The sequence below is a fragment of the Choloepus didactylus genome, chromosome 8 (assembly GCF_015220235.1).
Source record: "Choloepus didactylus isolate mChoDid1 chromosome 8, mChoDid1.pri, whole genome shotgun sequence".
Lineage (NCBI taxonomy): Eukaryota > Metazoa > Chordata > Mammalia > Pilosa > Megalonychidae > Choloepus > Choloepus didactylus.
This window is the reverse complement of record NC_051314.1, coordinates 105179003-105199832: the sequence shown is the minus strand read 5'-3', so window position 1 is coordinate 105199832 and position 20830 is coordinate 105179003. Positions and strand designations below refer to the sequence as shown.

The 20830-nt window shown below is 36.9% G+C and overlaps 1 protein-coding gene across 5 annotated transcripts in view; it reads left to right on the top strand.

The window, feature by feature from the left end:
* The window catches only part of PPFIBP1 (PPFIA binding protein 1), a 207306-nt gene that overhangs the window by 178451 nt on the left and 8025 nt on the right, over nucleotides 1–20830 (top strand). For 3 of the 5 annotated variants that reach the window (XM_037845740.1, XM_037845737.1, XM_037845738.1), the window contains 13 exons: nucleotides 2752–2836; nucleotides 5269–5423; nucleotides 9292–9407; nucleotides 9964–10020; nucleotides 11279–11339; nucleotides 11699–11728; nucleotides 13682–13853; nucleotides 14156–14188; nucleotides 16344–16494; nucleotides 16829–16957; nucleotides 18427–18577; nucleotides 19290–19401; nucleotides 19513–19601. In XM_037845740.1, the coding sequence (XP_037701668.1) occupies nucleotides 2752–2836; nucleotides 5269–5423; nucleotides 9292–9407; nucleotides 9964–10020; nucleotides 11279–11339; nucleotides 11699–11728; nucleotides 13682–13853; nucleotides 14156–14188; nucleotides 16344–16494; nucleotides 16829–16957; nucleotides 18427–18577; nucleotides 19290–19401; nucleotides 19513–19601 (1341 nt within the window). The remainder of the gene's footprint in view (nucleotides 1–2751; nucleotides 2837–5268; nucleotides 5424–9291; nucleotides 9408–9963; nucleotides 10021–11278; nucleotides 11340–11698; nucleotides 11729–13681; nucleotides 13854–14155; nucleotides 14189–16343; nucleotides 16495–16828; nucleotides 16958–18426; nucleotides 18578–19289; nucleotides 19402–19512; nucleotides 19602–20830) is intronic. The other 2 variants (XM_037845742.1, XM_037845741.1) reach the window with 1 other exon arrangement.

The window sequence follows — 20830 nt, the reverse complement described above, 5'->3', positions numbered from 1 at the left end:
CTTTTCTGTCACATGGCAGTGCACATGGCAAGGTCTCTTCCTTTCTCTTGTGGGTTCCATTGACTTCTAGCTTCTGGCTGCTCCCCATTGCTTCTCTCTCCATTTAACTTTGCTTACAAGGACTCCAGTAATAGGATTAAGACCCATCCTGATTCAGTTGGGCCACACCTTAACTGAAGTAACCTCATCAAAATGTCCTATTTACAATGATTTCACACCCACAGGAATTGATTAAGATTAAGAGCCTGTTTTTCTGGGCAGGTGACTCCAACCTACCATCCCTGCCAAGCCACCGTGTTTCCTCATGGCTTATCTAACCAGCCATGTACCTGGCAGGCAGCAAGAATAGGGTTCAGTGAATATTGTCAGAATTGCTCTCCCCTTGTGTCCCTTAACATATGGACAAAGGGAGCATTTTCCCAAGAAAAGAGTAACTTTAAGGAAATATAAAACAAGAAAATGCCAAAGAACTTTGGCTGGATCTTTTTGTCTCATACATTTCTTTCTCCAATTCTTGCTTGGTCTGTTTTTCTTGTAGCTTTATTTACTTTTATTTATTTTTGCTTTTCGCTGTCTTTATTTGCTCTTTACTCCGTGGAAATAAATTCATTTTCATCCCTACAACCACCATCACCACAACCACCACAGCCCCATTATATATAGGTTTCTTTTTGCTGGTCTTTTGTGCTGTTGAATAAAAAGGAAAGTAATTAGTAGCTGCCCACCATAGCTTTTTTTAAAATGCAATTTTATTGAGATATATTCACACACCATACAACCCATCCAAAGTATACAGTCAACAGCTCACAGTATCATCACATAGTTGTACATTTATCACCACATCCACCATCACCTTTGTTAAAAAGAAACCACTGAAATTGATTTTGTTTTAATTTTTCTCCTTCAATAAGCACCAAAACTGACAAGTCTTTATTGGGGGTTGCAAAAGGCTTCACAGGGGAAATTTGAGCAAATTCTGAGGAAGCACAGGAGTTGCCTATTAGGTTATCTCGTAACCAAGACTTGAAACAGCCCAGTGCTGTTTGAGGCTTTGAGGCTGACGAAAGAGCTTAGTTAGATGGCAGGAGGTCTTGTATGCTAGTCTAATGAGTTGGAGTGTTAGCTTCTAGGCCTTGGGCAGTTACATAATTAAATTGCCATTTTAAAATGCTAACTCTGGTGGCAGAATGGAGGCAAGAATAGAGGAGGAACAGTGAAGACAGAACAGTTAAGATGCTGTTAAAATAGTTTGGGAGTGGGATGGGAATGAACAGTTTTGAAGTAAGTCAGTGGCAGTGAAGTAGCAAGGAAGAAAGAGACTTTGGAGTTGAAAAGATTTAATGATTCTTTGGATTTGTGGAATGAGAGTAATTTTCTGGTTTGGGCAACTGGGTGAATGAGGGTGCCCTTGACAGCGGTAAGGGTTGAGTGTCAAGCAGACACTCAAGTATTTGGTGCAGATAATGAGTTAATTTTGGATTTATTATCATGTGCTGATAGGATATTTAAAAGGAGATTTCTCATAGGAAGTTGTAAATTGAATCCAAATTGTAGAACTAATGTAGAATTCTAGATTAGTGTGGAGTAAGCCTCATGAGTGTTCGGAAAAATAAAGAATTGAAGATTGGTGGAACTAAGCTATATCTGAAGAATCAGTTAGCTTTTGCTCCATGGCAAGCCACATTTATTATTTCTCGTACTTCTGTAGATTGACTGGGTGGTTCTTCTGACCTTGGCTGGGTTGGCTGATTTTTCATCAGCTGGTAGCTCGGCTGGGGCTGGATGGTCTAGGATGGCCTCACTGACATGTCTGGTGATTGACAGATTGGTATAGGTTGTCCCCATCTGAGATGATTCATCTCTTCCCCACATGGTATCTCATCCTCCCCTCGGCTAGCCTAGTCGTCTTCACATCGTGGTGTCAGTGCTCCCGAGAGCAGCAAGAAAGGACAAGCAAATACTTTTCAAACCTTTGTTTAAATCTTGTTTGTTGATGTCTTATTGGCCAAAGCAAGTCACTTGGCCAAGCCCAGAAACTCTGTAGGAGGAGCAAGGGAGGCCATTTTTATAATCTGCCACAGTTGAGGACTTGGGAAAAGAAGAGGGTCCAGGACAAAACCTTGAAGCTCTAACATTTAATAGCCTGTGTTAGGAAGAGAGTGGGGATTATGGAAGTAGAATATCTGTTTGATCAAGGGATTAAGACATCAGAATAGAAGAAAATAAAGAGTAGAAAGAGAAGTGAAAGAAAGAAAGAGTGGAATCAGTCAATTGCCGTATAGATATCAAATTAGTAAAAGTGTGAAAAGTGTTCGTTGCTTTTTCTGGATAGGAAGTCACTAATGACTAATCAAACCAACTTTGGTGGAGTGTTTTGAGATGGGAAAAGCCAGGTGTTGATTAACGACAGCTGATAAAGTGAAGACTGTAGATCATTCTTTCAAGATTCTTCTAAGTGAAGTTAGAGAAGAGAGTAATTAAAGTTGTTTGTTGTTTTGTATCTTATTGCTTTGTTTTGTTTCTGTTTTTTAAAGATGGCAGCTGAAGGATAGGAGCTCTAATTTTAGAGGTACTTTTTCCATCTCTCTGATGTATGTAGGAAAATATTCTAGATATTACCATATTTACTAAAGTTTAGAATGTCCTCTTTGAAAAATGTAAATAATTTATGTCTACTTATTCTTTGTGTCACAATTACTTTTACCATTTTAAAATCATAATATTAAAAATGACAATTTATTTTATTAATAGGATCGGAAAATAGAAGATCTTCGGCAGTGCCTGAACAGATACAAGAAAATGCAAGACACGGTCATACTGGCTCAAGATAAAAAAGGTGGATTGTAGCTCTACTTGATTTTAAGTGGCTGTGAACTTAACATTCAGCCTCAATTTCTTTCATGGACTGTATCCATTGTCTCAAATTAGATAGTTCATTCATTAATTCAATAATATTTGTTGGGCAACTGTTATCTGCCAGACATGATGATGATATTGGCCAGGGAGAGCCTCTTTAAGGAGTTGATTATACAGCATTCCAGAGACAGAGAACAAAAGTACATACAAAGGGCCTGGGGTGGGGAAAAGGGGAGAACTTGGTATATTCAGGAAGTAAAAGAAGAACAGTGTGGCTGGAAGGTAGTGAGCAGGGCAGAGAATGAGATGAGATGAGATAGTAGAGGTGAGCAGCAGCTGGGTCATCTAAGAGTGAGGAGTTTAGCTCTTGTTCTAAGTGCAGGGAGATCCACTGAAGGGTTCTGCCAGGGCAGCAACATGATTTGCATAGCAAACGGACCATAGAGGACAGGAGGCAATATTGGAAGCAGGGGAAACCAGTCAGGAGACTCTTGCAGTATTCCGAGTGAAAAAAACATGGTAGTACTAACTGGAAATATAATTTGGTAATAGAATCAATGCAGTGGCATAAGTTAGATGAGGAAAGTGAAGAAGAGGAAAGAATCAAGAAAGGTAGACATTTCTGACTAAAGCAACTGGGCTTTACCAAGATGAGAAATAGACTAGAGAAGGAATGTTGGGTGGTTAAGGAGGATTGAGTTCAGTTTTGGACATGTTAAGTTCAAAAGTCCTATAAGACATCTAAGAAAGGTAACTATTCATTTTGTATATTATTCTTTTATCTGCTGACGGGCCAATCAGCTATCCTCAAACGTTAAAAACCTTTGAGGGTCGTTCAAAACAAATAAAATATTAAGAATTTTGAAAATGCCCGTGTCTACTAACAATGCATAGATGGGGGTTATTTGCTCTAAAAGTAAGCACTAGAAATAAACAAGCCTTTTGGAAGATAACCATGAAACACTCAGGTTTTGAAATTTTAATTTTGATGAGTTTACAAAGAAACAGGGCTGCTTGGGAGCAGGATTTTTGAAAAATTTGTATCTTCATCTTTTCATTCACAGGACCTAGCATATAGTAAGACTTTATAAATATCTGAATAAGTGACTGGACCTCTAATTATCAGCATTAATTGTGGCAATTCTCAACATTCATCATTTTCTATGCCTTCAAAAGAGTCTCTCTCTAAGAAAGAAATGCAGATGTGCAAGTGATAAATTTTTACATATGCATATCATTTAAAATATTGACTTTATAGAGTTTCAACAACTACAATTCTTATGTTTAAAAACCAAGGAAGAAAAAGTTAATTCTTGTGTAAGACTATAGTTAAACATTTGGAAAATAGAGAAGTATAAAATAATTCCATAGGCTGTGATCACTATTGGCATTTTTGTCTATTTCTTTCCAGGCTTTTTTTTGTGCACATAAACATGTAGTTTTAAAGAAGCATTTTTAAACTATTTACATTAGTATAAATTTTCTTTAAACTTTTGAAAATTATGCCTGTTCCAATGAAGTTATATAAACAGTGCTTTCTCACTAGGATTTATATTTAGTTAATCCTCATAAAATTCTAATAAAACCCAAATTCTAATAAAATTGTAATAAAGTTCTAATAAACCTAAATTAAAAAGCTGTGATAGTTATGATCTATAAACAGTTATATAATAATTTATCATTTGGTATCATGGAGAGATTAGAGTTTCAAGCATAATTAATGCCTTCAGTTTTTAAAAATTAATATCTGGCTCTGTGTTGAGCAGGTAATCCTTTTCTAGGGATGTGAAAAAATTTGCAGTTTCTGCTCTGCTGGATATTTGGTTACTGTCCTCTGTTAGGCCCTTCTCTCTGCTTTAAAATGGCATAAAAGGATCCCTTTGAGAGATCAAAAGTTTGTCTCCCTTTTTTTCTTTCCAATTGTTCCCTTCCATGTCCTTTAAAGAGCACAGCAGTGATGAAAATTCAGTTGTTTAAATGGTGGCTATTGTTATGCAGAATTAGTTTGTTGTGCCACAGGTATTCCTTATCTTGGTTATTTTTCAGCTGAAGTTTATAAAGCCTCAAATTTTGAAACAAAATAACAGAGGGTCATTGGACTAAATTAACTTTTCATTTTCTTTCAATCATATGAGTCAATGATTCTATCAAATATGACTTCCTATATTAATACCACTCTTGTTTACTCACTGTGGCCCAAGAGACATTGGGCCTCGGGTGCTGAGTTTAAGAAGCTATTTCCTAGGTCCCATGTTGTGCATTTTTCAAGTGATGCCAGGAAAAGTGACTTTTTGATTTTTGAAGATCAGAAAGATTTTTGCTTTCAAAAAAATTGGGAATCTTAACTTCTTTCAAAAGTGAAATATCAATGAAAAGTTACTGATACCCTCTTTTTGCTTTGTCTTTTCCTAGGTAAAGATGGTGAATATGAAGATCTGCCCAATGCTAGTTCCATCTCTACTATTTTGGATGTCCAGGGCTTTAGTGATCTAGAGAAAAGTCCATCATCTACTCCAGTAATGGGATCTCCCAGTCATGACACATTTAACACAAGTGTTCCAGAAGAGGTATTTATAGACTTTCAATATTTCCTTCTTGCTGAAGAGACCAGAGACTGTGTCATTCAAACTTTTTGAAAAGACTGTGTAATTCCAACTTAATAGATAACATGAACGACAAAAGTCATCTCCTCAATTTGGTTACTGACTTAGTTTGTTCTGGCAGTTTTTGTGTCCTACAGATCTTTATTTGAAATGCATGTTTTTTCTTCTCTTTAATAAGTGCCTTGGGCAATGCTAAAATTGCTTATATAATTCAGGAAAGATATTTGAATCCCTTAGAAATAGAAGCCATCTTAAATATGATCTTATAATTTACTTACTCTTTTATTTTTTTTTTTTTAAGCAGGGGATAAACAGAGTGGGGGTAAAGTGAGTTTACAAAGAAACAGGGCTGCTTTGGACCAGGATTTTTGAAAAATTTGTATCTTCATCTTTCATGAAAAGATGATGGAATAAAATTTCCCTTTGACTATTCTGGACTTGTAAGAAAGCAACTGGTAGGGAAAAACAATGGTAAATTCATTTATTTTACTATTGTATCAACTTGGCCCCAAAATCTGTTTCAGTTATCTGTTGCACACCATCTCAAAACTTTGTGGCTTGAATGATAACATTGACTTTGCTGATGAATCTGCAATTTGGGCAGGGCACAGGAGGAACTGTCTGTGCTCTACTTGGCATCAGCTGGAGTGGTGTGAAGGCTGGGGGTTTGAGTCATCTGAGGGCTCTTCACCCCTGTGTCTGCTCGTTGATGTGGGCTGGGGCCCTGGCTGGAACATCTAAATGTGACTGCTTGGTTTCCCTGCAAGGGAGGGTAGGTTAAGGGTGAACATCCCAAAAGGACCAGGCAAATTTGGGTCACCTTTTATGGCTTTTCTCAGAAGTCGTGTAGGTTATCTTCCACTATAGTCAGTCACAGAATCACCCAGATTCAAGGAGAAGGAACATAGACCCTACCTCTTGATGGGTGAGTAACAACATTGCATTGTATAAAAACAGGAAGGATGGGATATATTGGTGCAGCCATAGTTGGCAAAATCTGCCACTCTAGCCTCTGGCTGTAACAATTTATATCCATTTCCCATGCAAAATACACTCATCCCCTTTCCAAAGACCGTTAAGTCTCATCCCAATTAGGTATCAGCATCCCAGGATCTTGTCATGTGAATCAGATCCAGATGTGAGTGAAGCTCCTCAGGTACAGCTCCTTGGGTACAGCTTCTTGAGAACCATTCCTTTGACTTAGAGAACTGGGAATATAAACCAGTTATCAGTCCCTCATATACCCTATAAACAATGGTGGAATAGGCATAGGATTACTATTGTAACTACTTGCCCTTCAAAAAGAGGGAAAATGAAAGGCACAAGGCTGTCACTAGTCCACAGCAGTTCTGAAATCCAGTCAGGCATATGTTGCCAGTTCCTGTGTTAGGACTCAGGCCTCCAGACTCTTGAGTCTTCCCTCCAAGTCATCCTTCCTTTTCTATAGGAAGTAGGCTGTATTTGCATCCAAGTAGTTTTCTCAGCCTGCTTTGTGCCGTAGAAGTTTGAGGGTTCAAAGACCTCTTTTCGTTTTGTACCATTTCTGTGCCTTTCAGTCTAATTTTGTATAATTCTTTTTTAAAGACATTTGGAATATCTTAGGAATCAATTTAAAATCTACTCCATTAGATAAAAGTATACTCAGAAATAACTTAAAGTCTTTCTCTACCTTAGATTCCCTGTAAGGCTCCTGTGGGACATCTCCTTAAGATTTTTAGGGTCTTTGGATCTATTTGAAAGTCTCAAAGAGACACCAGCACCTTAAGTCTCCCTGAGATGGTCACAAAGGCTTGTGCAGCCTTACCCTCGGCTTACTCTTAAGACCATGCTTTCCTGATAGCACCTTGGTTTATTCTTTGCCCAGAAGCCATTCCCTAAATTTTATTATAATTTGCTGTCTGAAGAGTCTAGAAAAATGAAACACTTTTATTTTTGAACTAAAGTCTTAGCTCCTTTATATTTAACAGTTCCTTTCTTTGGTCATCTCTTCCTTTCACACTTTACTTTGGGGAGCCAGAAGAAACCAAGTGGCGTCTTTACTTTTCTTATCTGTTGCTGATAATTACATAATGAGAAAATGAACTCAGAGAAAATAAGTAACATTTCTCAAGTGTGGGTGGGGGGCTAAAATATGTAATTAATCAAGTAATTAGTTAGGAAATAAGAAATATTTTAGAAGGTGAAAATCCCTAATTGTTACACATATATTTACACTGAAGGAAAAATGACATTTGAAATCCAATGAGTGTGCTGCATAGATAGTGAAGGGCTGCTGTTACATGTAGAATACACCAGATAATCCCAAACCTTTAAAATAAAGTGTTTGATTGCAAATTGTAATTTATTGACACGTTTTTAGTTTGGAACAAGAATGGTTTGATGGAGATTGAGGGAGTTTGACCCCACATTTCTATAGAAGAGCCAGGAATAAAATTTGAGGTTGGAGTTTAAAAAGAGATAAATAAATAGACCAGTCTGCTAGTGTAGTTATTTTTTCCCATGATTAGGAACTCAAGAAGATATATGAATTTCAGGAAGCAGTGATGATGGCTAAATAAGTTGCCCAGGAATAATCATAAAGATTCAAACTGAAAAACTGTGACAGTGATAAAATCTCCTATTTTATGATAATATGATTTCACATTTTATAACCTTTTATACTGTCAAAGGATGAGACCACCACTCAGTAACTGAAAAATCACAAAGCTGAATTTAATTGTTTACTTAAGCAACCAATGTGCTGGTCAAGTACATTCTCTTTGAGCTGATCATATATAGGTTTTTACAGTCCTTGGAGTTCAGGGATTGGTGGACTTTCTGAAGCTGGAGTGAGTTGACATCAGCTGTAAATGTGTGGTTACTAAGGTGAGACTGTTGTTGATTGGTTGGTACTTAGCAGTGTGTTCAGTGGTGTCAGTCCCTTGCTGACTGACAGACTTTCAGAAGTGAGGAGCTGTCACTGATTGGTTGACTAGCAAAAATAAGTTCATGGAGGCGGGTTTTATTATATATATATATTTTTAAAACTGGAATATATTTTAAAGTTCGTGATGTGGCCCACAATCCAACTGTTCTACAGTTGTCTGAAGTTATTGAAAAACAGAGTATAAAAATTATTTCACAGACTACACCCTTAGGATATACAAAGTGTTTGTTTGGGAAAATGTATTTTGCATTGTTTGTAGCTGTGATATTGTTAGAATTAAGCAGAATTTCTTAAGTGATAGCCACAAAGTACATTATAATTAGTTTTACTTACATTTTTCATTAATTCTGTTAATAGAAGTTGGTCAACCAGTTTACATATAGAATAGCAGTTAACTGGCCTGAGCAAGATGCCGTATTAGACTAGTGGTAGAAAGTAAAGTGAATATAAAGCTTTTGTTTACAAAGCACTTTGCCCAAATCTTATCTTAAAATCACTACAAGCCTATAAGGTGGGCATGGTCATTCTCATTTTACAGAAACTGATGCCTGGTTAAGTAACTCACCTGTGGTCGCTTAGGCAGGTGTGTCAGAGCCAAGGGCTTAACGTTGTCAGGATACGCTGTTAACTTACTTGATGGGATTTATTGTGTCTTATCTACAAGATTCAGTGCCTTATTCAGAACTAAGTTCAAAAATTACCTCCTTGCAGAATGCTTTCTCTAACACTTCGTTTATGTAGATGTTTATATTCTGAAATCATTTTATAAACATAAGAATAGAGTTCTGAACACAGGTGTTTGAAATTTTATTGATAGACTAATTGTCTTACTTATTTTTTGTTACTCTGTGGCTTGTTTTCCTTGTTTATTTGACTAAACTTTGACTTTTTATAATTCTATTACAGTTCCACACCAGCATATTACAAGTTTCAATCCCTTCATTATTGCCTGCATCTAAAGGCTTGGAAATTGCCGAAAAAGCAATATTGCCTCCTAAACTGGAGACTTCATTTGAAGAGAAGTATGTCATTTAGTACTAACATTGGGATATAAATGGTCAAAATAGATCAGCTCAAAAAAAGAATACATTGCATTTACGTACAGATTCAGTTTTACCCAGAGAAGCAAGAAACAATAAGGCATGTAGTAGGGGCGTCAATCAGTTCTGTATTATTAGAATAAAAAGTATGAAGCAGAAAAAAATGTGTGAAGTGGAAAGTAATCAGAGATGAGATTATGGATGTAGAGTAGGATGGTCATGTTAGAGAGGGATTTTAAGGAACTTAGATTTTATCCCTTAGGTCACAGGCGGCCCTTGAAGGGTTATAAGCAAGAGAATAATAGTCCTATGCCTTTTGGCCACTTAGAAGATGGTTATGAAGGAGACTGGACACAGATAGAATATTCCCAGTGTATTCCCAAATGAATTGCCTGATCTTACAATAAAATAAAAAAAGTATTTTTGAAAAAGAGAAGTAGCTTGCCTTGAGCAATTGTGTTCTTGATGATTATGTTCATCCAGAATATATATGGTCTTTCACTTATGAAATTCATAAATTCTTTTTTTCACATTTTAGTGATGGAAAAATAATCTTTGGTGCAGCTGTTGAAACCCAGCCGTGTGATAGTCTTTTGTAAGTTGTATTTTGTTGAATGTGAAAAAATGTGATTGGGAGTTGGGAGAGAGGAAGGCTCTGTTACACTAACAAAAACTGATATTAACCACGAATGACTCTGAGGCTTGAATCAATTAACACAGCTATAATGATTGGGTGGGGTGGAAGGGTTGTTAGTTTATAAAGAAATTCTTGCTCTTTTATCATTGTCTCATATAAGTTTCTGCAGGTCTTTAACGTTTCTTCATCAGTTTTTATTTGAAGTCCAGTGCTTTTAATTTCATTTTTTACTGGCATATTTTGAATCTAGTAGAAAAGAAATTACAGAGAATGATGTGATAACTGGAAAGGCTGAAGTAGTTTTTGCCCTTGCAACTTAATAAACTGACCTAATATCCATATTTATCCAAGTTAAAGTCTGGATTAAATTAGGAAAATCAGTTTTCAGAGCAATACTCAGAAGATGAGATCTTTTCTTAACATTATTTTTTACTTTTATTTGGTAGTCAGCCTACGCTTAGCAACTTATGTAGGCATAAATACATGAACGTGCCTTAAAAAAGTTTATTCATGTATTTATTTTACCCTGTTTCTTAGAGCGAAGGCAGCTTTATTTCTCAGTCTCTTTTAAAACTCATCTCATATTCCTGCCTTCAGTTTCTGAGAAACAGCAGCTTCATATAGACAAATGCTAACTGTGTGAAAGAGAAAGAAACTGAATGTTTAATGTCACTTTGCCTTCCATATGATAGCAAATGAATTTTTATGGACAATAACAGGGATCTCTTTTTTATGCTTTGATCAACATTATAAAATGAATTGCTTTGCCAGAACCAGAAAATTGATTCCTTTGTAAATTGAAAAGTAAAACTTTTGCTCTTTATTTTCATTGGGAGGATGACCTGTAAACAGTACATTAGTACTTAAAAAATTCCTGGTATAAATTGATACATGTTAAGGATGCACCACTGGTCCATGGAAAACACTGGTCTATTTTCAAATGTTGACATTGCAGTGATAGTCCTAAGTGTTTTTCCAGCTATTCTAGCATGTGTAGGACATTTAGAGCTATTGGCAGGATAGTTAACCACCTCTGCTTTAAAGAGAACTCAGTGTGTCATTTAGACACACATCAGTGGTTGCTTGAATCTGGATTTTCTTTTATTACCAGTATTCAACCCACACACAATTTTAGTTTCTTTCCAAGATGTTCTACTTAGAAACAGTGGCACCAGAGTCACTTATTATTAATCCTAATTATTATTGTTATTTTTAGAACTTCAAGTCTGCAAAAGTCCAGCAGCCTGGGCAGTCTGAAGAGAGAAACAGCAGATGGGGTTGGTTCTTTGCCTTTTTTGTGCCTGTTAGCCTAAGAAAATATTTAGGGATCTTCATCTTTTCCCATTTTGCAAATAAAACCCTTAAGGAGAACTTATGGTTTCTCTAATGGAAAATTGTTAGATGCTGCAGTTAACAATAAATATTAAGACATATGAATGTGAATAATTGAAAGCATTATATAAAACAAAAAATAGAGACTTTAATATAACATAGTTGGAAATAAATGGAACTAGGATTTTGTAGCTTAGAAATAGATGTAATTTTTTTTTTAATCTGTGGGGTTGTATAGCAAATTCTAACTATATTAAGGATTCCTATCACAACTCTTAATTATTGTTGTTGCTGTTTTGAACAGGAAAAGGAGTCTATTCAGAAGCTTCCAGAGGTAATATTTACATCCAGATTTCAATGTAAAATGTTTGAGATTTCTAATATGCATGCATTACTTAAATGTCTCCAGTAAAACCAAAACCTTCAGTCATGCTATTTATGTTCTTAATGACCATAACTGGGCTTTCTTACACCTCACAAAAAGCACTCTTAGATCACCAGTGGTTTATTTGATATAACCTGTCCATCTAAAGCGAAGGTTTTGGTGTTTTTGTAGCCATCATCAACAGGTACCCTGGTTCTTCTCTGCCTTGATTTTTGATCACTAGCCTTGTTACAGATCAGTGCACAGCCCCTTCCAGATGTGGTCTCTGGCTGTTCTCAGTGCCTGGAGTCCTAGTGTGGGTGTAACTGACAAAGCAAAGTCAGTGAAATTGCAGAGCTGTAATTAAAGTCACCCTCTGTTCTTTCTGTCTTGCTAATAGCTGTTGAAATTATTTTGACATCAGTGTTGAGATGTAGATAATAGATCTACTAAGTTGTGGCATTTGTATAGTTTTAGTTACTATGAGCAGTCGATATGTACAGTAAAATAAAACCAACTTAAAAGCCTGTATCCCCTTGCCCTTCTCTTCACTTCCCACGAAGAGAAACAGAGAGCAAGAGATACTGGAGAAATGAGAATAGGCAAACCAAAACTAACTTTGTATAATACTAGAACAATATAACATGTCATTTCACTGCAATTGCCAACTCAAATAACTGAAAAAGTCAAAATAAGTGGTGTTTAAAAGCATGATTTAATCATAGATGAGTTCTTTTTTTAAAAATGCGGTTTTATTGCAATATATTCATATATAATCATCCACAGTGTACAATCAGTTGTTCACAGTACCATGGTATAGTTGTGCTTCATCACCACAATCAATTTTTGAACATTTTCATTACTCCAAAAAGAAATAAAAATAAAAGTAAAAAAGAACACCTGAAACATCCTCTCCTCCCATCCCACCCTATTTTTCAATTAATTTTTGTCCCCATTTTTCTACTCATCTGTCCATACACTAGATAAAGGGAGTGTGAACCACCGGGTTTTCACAATCACTCAGTCATACCGTGTAAGATACATATTTATACAATCGTCTTCAAGAAGCAAGGTGACTGGGTTGCAGTTGGATAGTTTCAGGTATTTCCTTCTAGCTCTTCCAATACACTAAAAACTACAAAGGGATGCATAGATGAGTTCTCGATAAAGACTTCGAAATGCTGCAGAAATCTGAAGGAGCTTCTGAATCAACAAAGAAAAATTTAGTTGACCTGAGGTTAGCTTTAATGTTAAGTTTTTTTGAATTATCACAGTCTTTGAAAATTGGTGATCCATGTTTGGTGCTTTGTGGGAAAGATACAGCTATATCCCAGAATCCAACTTTAAACAAAAAACAAAACAATTTCAAATAGTTACTGATCTTGCCTTCATTTTATTATTAATTCTTTGAGAAGAATATTTTAAATAATTGAAGTAGATTCTCCTTATATTGCTGGTATGGAAGCTCAGGACTAATGCCTACTTTGTAGAATATTATATTGATCTTCTGTTGATGTGGCAATATTATAGGAATATGAAGTGTCTTATAGCCAGATATATGTCACAATTATTAGAAAATTAAGAAATCTGCTATTCTCGTTATGTAATATCTTGTCTCCATGTTTTTGAGAAATGAGGCAAATAAAATTAAAATAAAATTTGAGGAGCTCTGTATCTATCCTAAATATTTAAAGCCCTAAACACATTGATTATAGATTAGCAATGAACGTGCTTTTGTTGTTGTTTCTTCAGTGGCTTTCAAAATTGACTTTTTAAACTTGTACTTTTGCATTTGATGTTGGTAATCAATGTGTTGGTTTAGTTATTATTTTAAATGAAATCATGTATGTAATCATGAGCCTGATGTATATTAATGAATATGCATATTAGTGCTTTTATTCATCATCATTGTTTATCTCCCAGAATAAAGCTCCAGCAGAAAGCAGCACACTTGGGAGCCTCCCTCCCAAAGCCCCAGGACATGATGGCTCTGTGGATGACAACCCCTTTGGCCCTCGAAAAGCCAGATCTTCCTTTGGCCGGGGCTTTTTTAAAATAAAAAGTAACAAGAGGACAGCAAGTGCACCAAACTTGGGTACGTATGGCCAAAATGGTTTTGCCTGAATTCTTCCAGAATAAGGAAAAGCTCAATCTGCTCCCTTCCCTTACTCATCTACTTATAAATTTCTTTTTCTCAGAAATGGAAATGAATGGCTCAGTTTGGGGGGGAAGTTAGCAAAAGTCTGCCTGTAACATCAGAAACCGAGTGTGGTGCATGCCTTTCCTCCACTTGTGTATTTTGTGAGCAGGAGTTTGATCTGTGTTTCATTTTGTCATTCCCCTGTGTTCTCTCCATTGGGCTGCGTGTGATTGTGTGCATTGTTGGGATATCTGAAGATCGTAAACGAAGTGCCAGTGCACCTACCTTAGGTATCGTACCCCTTGCATGCCAGCCTTCGCCAGCACTGCTCTCTGAACCAAGCTACCCTCTTCTGCTCTTGCCATCTTTGTTCTCTAGAAAGCAAGGTGGCAGCAATCAGAGAAAGCAGTTCCTTATTCCACAGTGTTCCTTCTACCTTCTGCTACAAGGAGTCTCTGTAGAGCCTCTGCTTCTGAGCCTCAACACTGTTTTAACCAATGCTAATGAGACTTATTGAAGAAGTCCTAGATAGAATTGCCCAGCATCCCTCACAGGGGTAAAAGGCAGGAGTATCCTGAAATTGTAAATCCCCCAGATCTTTTACCCTTGCAGCACGTATCTTCACACACTAACTCCTAGACCCTTTGCATTCCTTCTCCATGTTTACATTTTCCCCAGCCTCCAGAAAGAAATGTTGTTAGTCAGATAGAGAGGTCTGTAGAAGACATTGGAGATGATCATTTAGACTGACTTATTTTAGGGGAATGTTCTTCCAACATTTTATTGCTCTGAAGATGGAGGTAATGTTTACTGATATCAGAGGCAACTTTACATGTTATCTGAAGAGTTAAATGAGACAGAAAAGGCCCTCATAAACCCCCAAAGGGATTGTAGGAGAGAAGAAGTTCAGTTTTCCCTTTTAAAGGATAGGATACTGTAGGAAAAAATTCCTCCAAATAAAAAAGAAAACCAAGATATGTTGCTTTTAAAATGAGGGTGGGCTAGGCAACATTCTCAGTGGCCCTCTTACCTGTCATGGCCATAAGGTTTGAATGGAAAGGTTCCTTTGGGTTTTCCCAACAGTTTTATCACTTTATGGAGATATCTACTTAACTTATTCACACAGGTTACCAAAGCTGCCTTCTCTCTCTTCATAGCATTAAATGTCTGGAGAGAACACTGGATGAATTAAATTGATCAATTCTGATAACTATTTTCAAATGTTTTTGCATCTTTCTTAGAAGAAATGTATCATCAATGCTAAGAGGCAAACACTGCTTACTACAACCTATAATCACAGCTTTGCTTCACAGAAAAGCAGCCTCTGCAATTTTTTTTTTTATCTTGCTGAAACACTGTTCCTTTGGTTTTTGTACAGTTTTTACTTTCCTTTAAAAATTGTAAAGTAGCACATTGAGGAAGCAATTGCTCTTGTGTTTACCAGGGTGGGATCATCTACTGATGGACAGCTAAAAGAACTAAAATAGCCAATGCTTGTAGATCTGGGAGTGAAAGTATAGACATCATACATTTAAGGGAAAATCATTAGGCACTAATTTTATATCAAAAGGAAAATTTATGCACATTCAGTTCATTCTTCTCTCAGTGCCTGGGACATAACGGGTTGGAATAAATGTCTCAAATAAAGAATTACCAGAACTTGGTAACTGGTTTGATGTCAATGCCAAGGGAATACAGGGTTGAAAGGAAAATGACAAAAGTTTTAATTGGAGTAAAAGGGAGAATATTAATTAATATTAATGAAATTAAAATTTGAGAGAAGAGCAGACTTCCTTGGAAAATTGGCTGGATTTGCTGAATCCAAGATAGCCCTAGCACAATGAATTGGGAATTTGCCAGACATTCAAATACTGAAGCTGGGGAGAGAGATTAGGCCCAGAGATTTTGATGCCACCTGCTTACAAATGAGGAAAGCCATCATTTAGTGGTGAGCTTAGAAACAGTGAAATTTGTCAAGAAATCCTGCAGAGGGAATTTAGAAGAGTTTTGGGAGGAACTTAAAGTGAAGTGAGGTGGAAGAGGAAGAGAAAACAAAGGTGCTACAGCAAAGAAGAAACTATCAGATGAGAGAAGTGAAGGGAGACGATGATGTCGAGGATGTAGGAAGTAGTCAATAGTCCAAGTGCTACAACAAGATTGAAAATAATTCATTTGGAATTCATATTACTCAAGGAAAGTATATGTCAATCTTATCACACTTTTGAATCATAATCTCAGACTGGTTTTAATTTAAAAGTTAATTAGCTTTGCATACAGTAGAATAGACTAGAATAGAGCAAACGTTTGTGTTCCATTTTTAATATTTGCAGGGTGCTCTTTCTAAAGCAGAAGAATTCTTAAAAGTTGCTAAACCAAGAAATTAACATCTAGTGGCTCATTCCATATTTTTAAATTCATCAAGTCTTTATTTCATTCTTGGAATAGCTGAAACAGAAAAGGAGGTAGCAGAGCACCTAGATCTCGCTGGTGTGTCTTCTCGGCCAAAAAATTCTCAGGGGAGCAGTCCCTTCCAGATATCTCCACCATCTCCAGATTCCAAAAAGAAATCCAGAGGCATCATGAAACTCTTTGGAAAGTAAGTAAAAGAACAAATGAAATATTATCATTATTACTGATGTTGTTGATATTGTCTAATATCTTGCTCAAACGTGGGGATAAATCGAAAATTGGTTGAAATTGGCATGAATTTTTAATGCTTTTGTGTTCCCCTTATGGAAGGAAGATCGTGACTTGGGATTCATTAGCCCATTGGGTCTCAGTTAAAATTTAAATCCAAATGTCTATGTTAATGACATACAGAGAGGAGTAGCTCCAAGATATGCACTGGTTGAATATGTTCTGATTAACTTTAAAGTCTAAAACCTCCTCAGGTATTACACATAGCAGTGTGTGTTATGTCTTCCATTCAGACTTAGGAGAAGTCAGTCAACCACATTCAATCCTGATGACATGTCTGAGCCTGAATTCAAAAGAGGAGGGACAAGGGCAACTGCAGGACCCCGGTTGGGTTGGTCTCGAGATTTGGGACAATCTAACAGGTAAGAACAGCCAAATAATTGCCTTTTGTCTCTCTATGCAAGAGATAAAGCCTCATGAGCACCTGCAATGTTTGTACAGTCCCTGGGTTAAACAGTGGAAGTCATTATGTCCTGTCATGCTGGTGGGACGGTCCATCACCTTTAGAACGGTGCAGTTTGGCAATGATTGATGATGAGGGCTGTGTGGGTTAGGAAAGGAGTGATAGCCAAAGGGCCAGCAACATCTATATTAGAATGGTTCTTGGATTTAAATTTTACATGAAAAATAATTATAAGTACTCTAAAGCTTAGCCCTGGAAGGATGGGATAGCATATAGGTTCCAGAGCCAGACTGCTTGGATTTGGTTTCTGGCCCTCCCACTTTCTACAAGCTGGGTGACCTTGAGCAATTACCTCCTTGCTCTGTAACTCAGTGTTTTCATTGTAATAATTAGTAGCTACCCCCAAAAGGTGATTGTGAAGATAAAACAAGTTAATAGGTATCAAGTATCTGGCAAATAATAACCACTCAATAAACGTGTGCTATTAATAGAGTCTGTGAAAGCATTTAAAGACATACATTTTATCAGAATTCTGAAATGTATCGATTGCATAATGTTTTATCTTTTAAGACTCTAGGAACTTTTCCTACACTCTTATCAAAGGTTAGGGCAGATTCGGAACAACTACACTGACTCCCTGAGTATAAAAGGGTAGGGTAGGCAAACATAGTACAAAGCACTGATCCCAAATCTTTTAAAGTGATCATGGGCTGGAAACCTTTCAGCACAGTCCCTCTCATGTAGGTGGGACACTGGGCACGGTTTTCATAGAGGAGGCGGCTCTCTTTCACCTTCTTCAAATAACACTGTCTCATTTGCCATATGTTCTCTTTGTACGCAGTAGAGGACCTCCTTGTACTATTTTTCTCTAAAGTCTCTGTTTCTCGCCACATCTCTCTCTCTCTCTCTCTCTCTCTTTTAAATACACTATTTGTGTGTCCAAGTAAAAGAAAACAGAAATTTGCTTTGATTATTCTTTCCTGCACCCTGATGGCATAGTGTCCTTTTCTCATTGATTACCATCTGGAGAAAAGCCATAACTCTGCTAAAGTTAATTCAACCTGAGTTTCTTTCAGTCTTACTGAACATTTCCTGTTTGGGAATCCAATCTTCAAACGACACTAGTTGAAACTAGTATAATGACTTGTGTTGGCTCAACTCTGTCTTCTTCTATACAACATATTCTTGCTAAATCATATTGAATCTTTTATGGTTTCATTTGAAATGAAGACTTTAGTCTTAAAAGGTAACTTACCATGCCAGTATCACTTCTCCTCCAAAGATGTATTAAAAATTAAGCTTTTCATGGTCAAATGGATATCATCAGGGAATTTCTGTATCTGTTGAATATATGGTTGTTCAGTCCTGATGACAGGCCACAGAGTTGACTTTGAATTGTTTTTCATTCGATTCTTCATTCTCCTGTAGTGACTTGGATATGCCATTTGCCAAATGGAGCAAGGAGCAGGTTTGCAATTGGCTTATGGAGCAGGGCCTGGGGTCCTACCTGAATTCTGGCAAGCACTGGATTTCATCTGGCCAAACACTTTTACAGGCTTCTCAGCAAGATCTAGAGAAGGTGACTGCTTCTCTGTTCTCTTTTTTTTTTTTTTTTACAAAATGGGTGCTGAGAGAGGGAAAGAGAATGTGTAGTATGGCCTGTTTTATAATCCAGCAAGGGGAGTGGGTGAAGATAGTGTCTGTGAAAAAGTTTGGGTTTCCTGTTCCGTGTTCATTTTATCTCATGGACTTAAAAGGAAGGCCCTGGTCTGGATGATGCCTTATGGAACACTTAAGCCACTAGGTATTTTTAATGAAAAATATTTGTATAGGTATAACAATAAGCCTTTAGTTCATATTTCTCAAAATCATTTTGTGGCTTTATCGTTGACCCATCTTCTCAGTGTATTACATGCAGCTCAGCTTCACTTTGCGAAAGGGAAGAAGAAAGAGCTCTGCGTTTTAAGACCAGAGTCTCTTCTTTCCGATCATTTAACATTTTGTACAAAATAAAATTAGAATCCCTGTGATGTGTGTTATAGTTCCTACCTTGCAGAAGAGATCAGCCTACTAGGGAGTATCTAACACACTGATAAACTAATGTGGTGGTCTTCCTTTCTAGGGGCCTTTTGTCCTGTCACATTTTACCAGCCTGAGTTAGTATTCTGATTTAATGTAATTACTTGGGCTTTTACACTAGCTTCATTTTGGAGGAACTCACATTCTCTGCCAGTGGCATCAACCCCATATTGACGGAATTATAAAATAAATGTTTCTGTTTCTTCTTTCAGGAACTTGGAATCAAGCATTCACTTCATCGAAAGAAACTTCAGCTGGCACTACAAGCCCTGGGTTCCGAAGAAGAAACTAATCATGGAAAACTGGATTTCAATTGGGTCACTAGTAAGAGGTTTTTTTTCTTTAAAAGCAAGTCATAAATATTGCTTCTTTGTCTTTTTAAAAACAAGAACAGGTGTTCTGTGGCCTGATAACAACACTGATTTCTCTGTTTAGGATGGTTGGATGATATTGGCCTCCCCCAGTATAAGACGCAGTTTGATGAAGGACGGGTGGATGGGCGCATGCTCCATTACATGACTGTTGTAAGTGATTCACTCCTGGGGTTTGGGATAGTAACACTTTTCTCTCTGAAAAACACAGGAATAACAGAGTAAGCAAAGTGTAGTATTTCACAATGATTCCACCAGACTTTGAAGGTGTTTCTTTAACCCGATGAAAGAAGAGACAATATTTCCTGTTGGAATTGAACTAAGTGAGACTTGTAGGATTTGGTGATTGCAAGAGTCAGGGGAAAATTGCAAAACCCAATTTAAGCTAAGCAAAGCCTAATTTAAACTAAGCTATAAAGACAGTTGATTTTATATTAACTTGAGAATGTAGATGTTGAAGTATGTACTTTAAATGGGTGGATTTTATGATATGTGGACTGTATCTTATGAAGATGTTTAAAAAAAAAAGGACTATAGAGAATATAGCGTTTTGAAGCTCTGGCAGTTTCTAACTTACGTATTCCTATATATAAGACCACCCAGAAAAGGTTACCTTTTGACCAAACACCCATAGGGACTTTTTTTTCTCTCTTTCTTCTTCCGTGCCTTCCATTTCAGTCAACCATTCCCTGAAAGCCCCTCACTCTTCTCACCTCAGCCCAGTTCTGCTAGGGCAGGATTCACTGGGGCAAAGGAGGAGCTTCCTTCGTTATTGTGCATTTCTAGTCTCCCAGCCAGTGAGTATAAGGACCATTCCCTCTTTTACCACAGTGGAAGAGATGGGCTCCAGGAGAACTTTGTTCTAAATTCCATAGTACTATCAGTGTTCTGCTTAAGCTACTTTTTGTTTAAATGGCCATTTGTGAGCTAGGCTGTGGATGCGACTACCACACACATCTTTTTCTTTTGATAAATGGGAAGTCTCAAACAGCTAACTTAAATAGGAATTTTTCAGTATCATAGAAATTTGGAGCTTAGCTCATGAGATTTTTTTTCTTCTCTTGATCTTTGTATCCAAGTCTTTATACCAGTGGTCATGTCATGTAAACCTGCATATAACAATAGCTAATATGTAGCTTGTTGCACACTTACTTTGTGTCAAGCAGTCTTCTAAGCATTTATACAATTCAATCCTCAACAACCCTTTGAGTTAGTACTGTTATTATCCCCATTTTTTATATGAAGAAGCTGTAAGGAATTGAGAAATTGGGTAACTTTAACCAATGTTTCACAGTTAGAAAATGGTAGACAGTAGTAGAGCATTTGAACCCAGAGTTGTTTCCAGATCCCTGTTCTTAATAGCTCACTACTCTGCCTGGAAC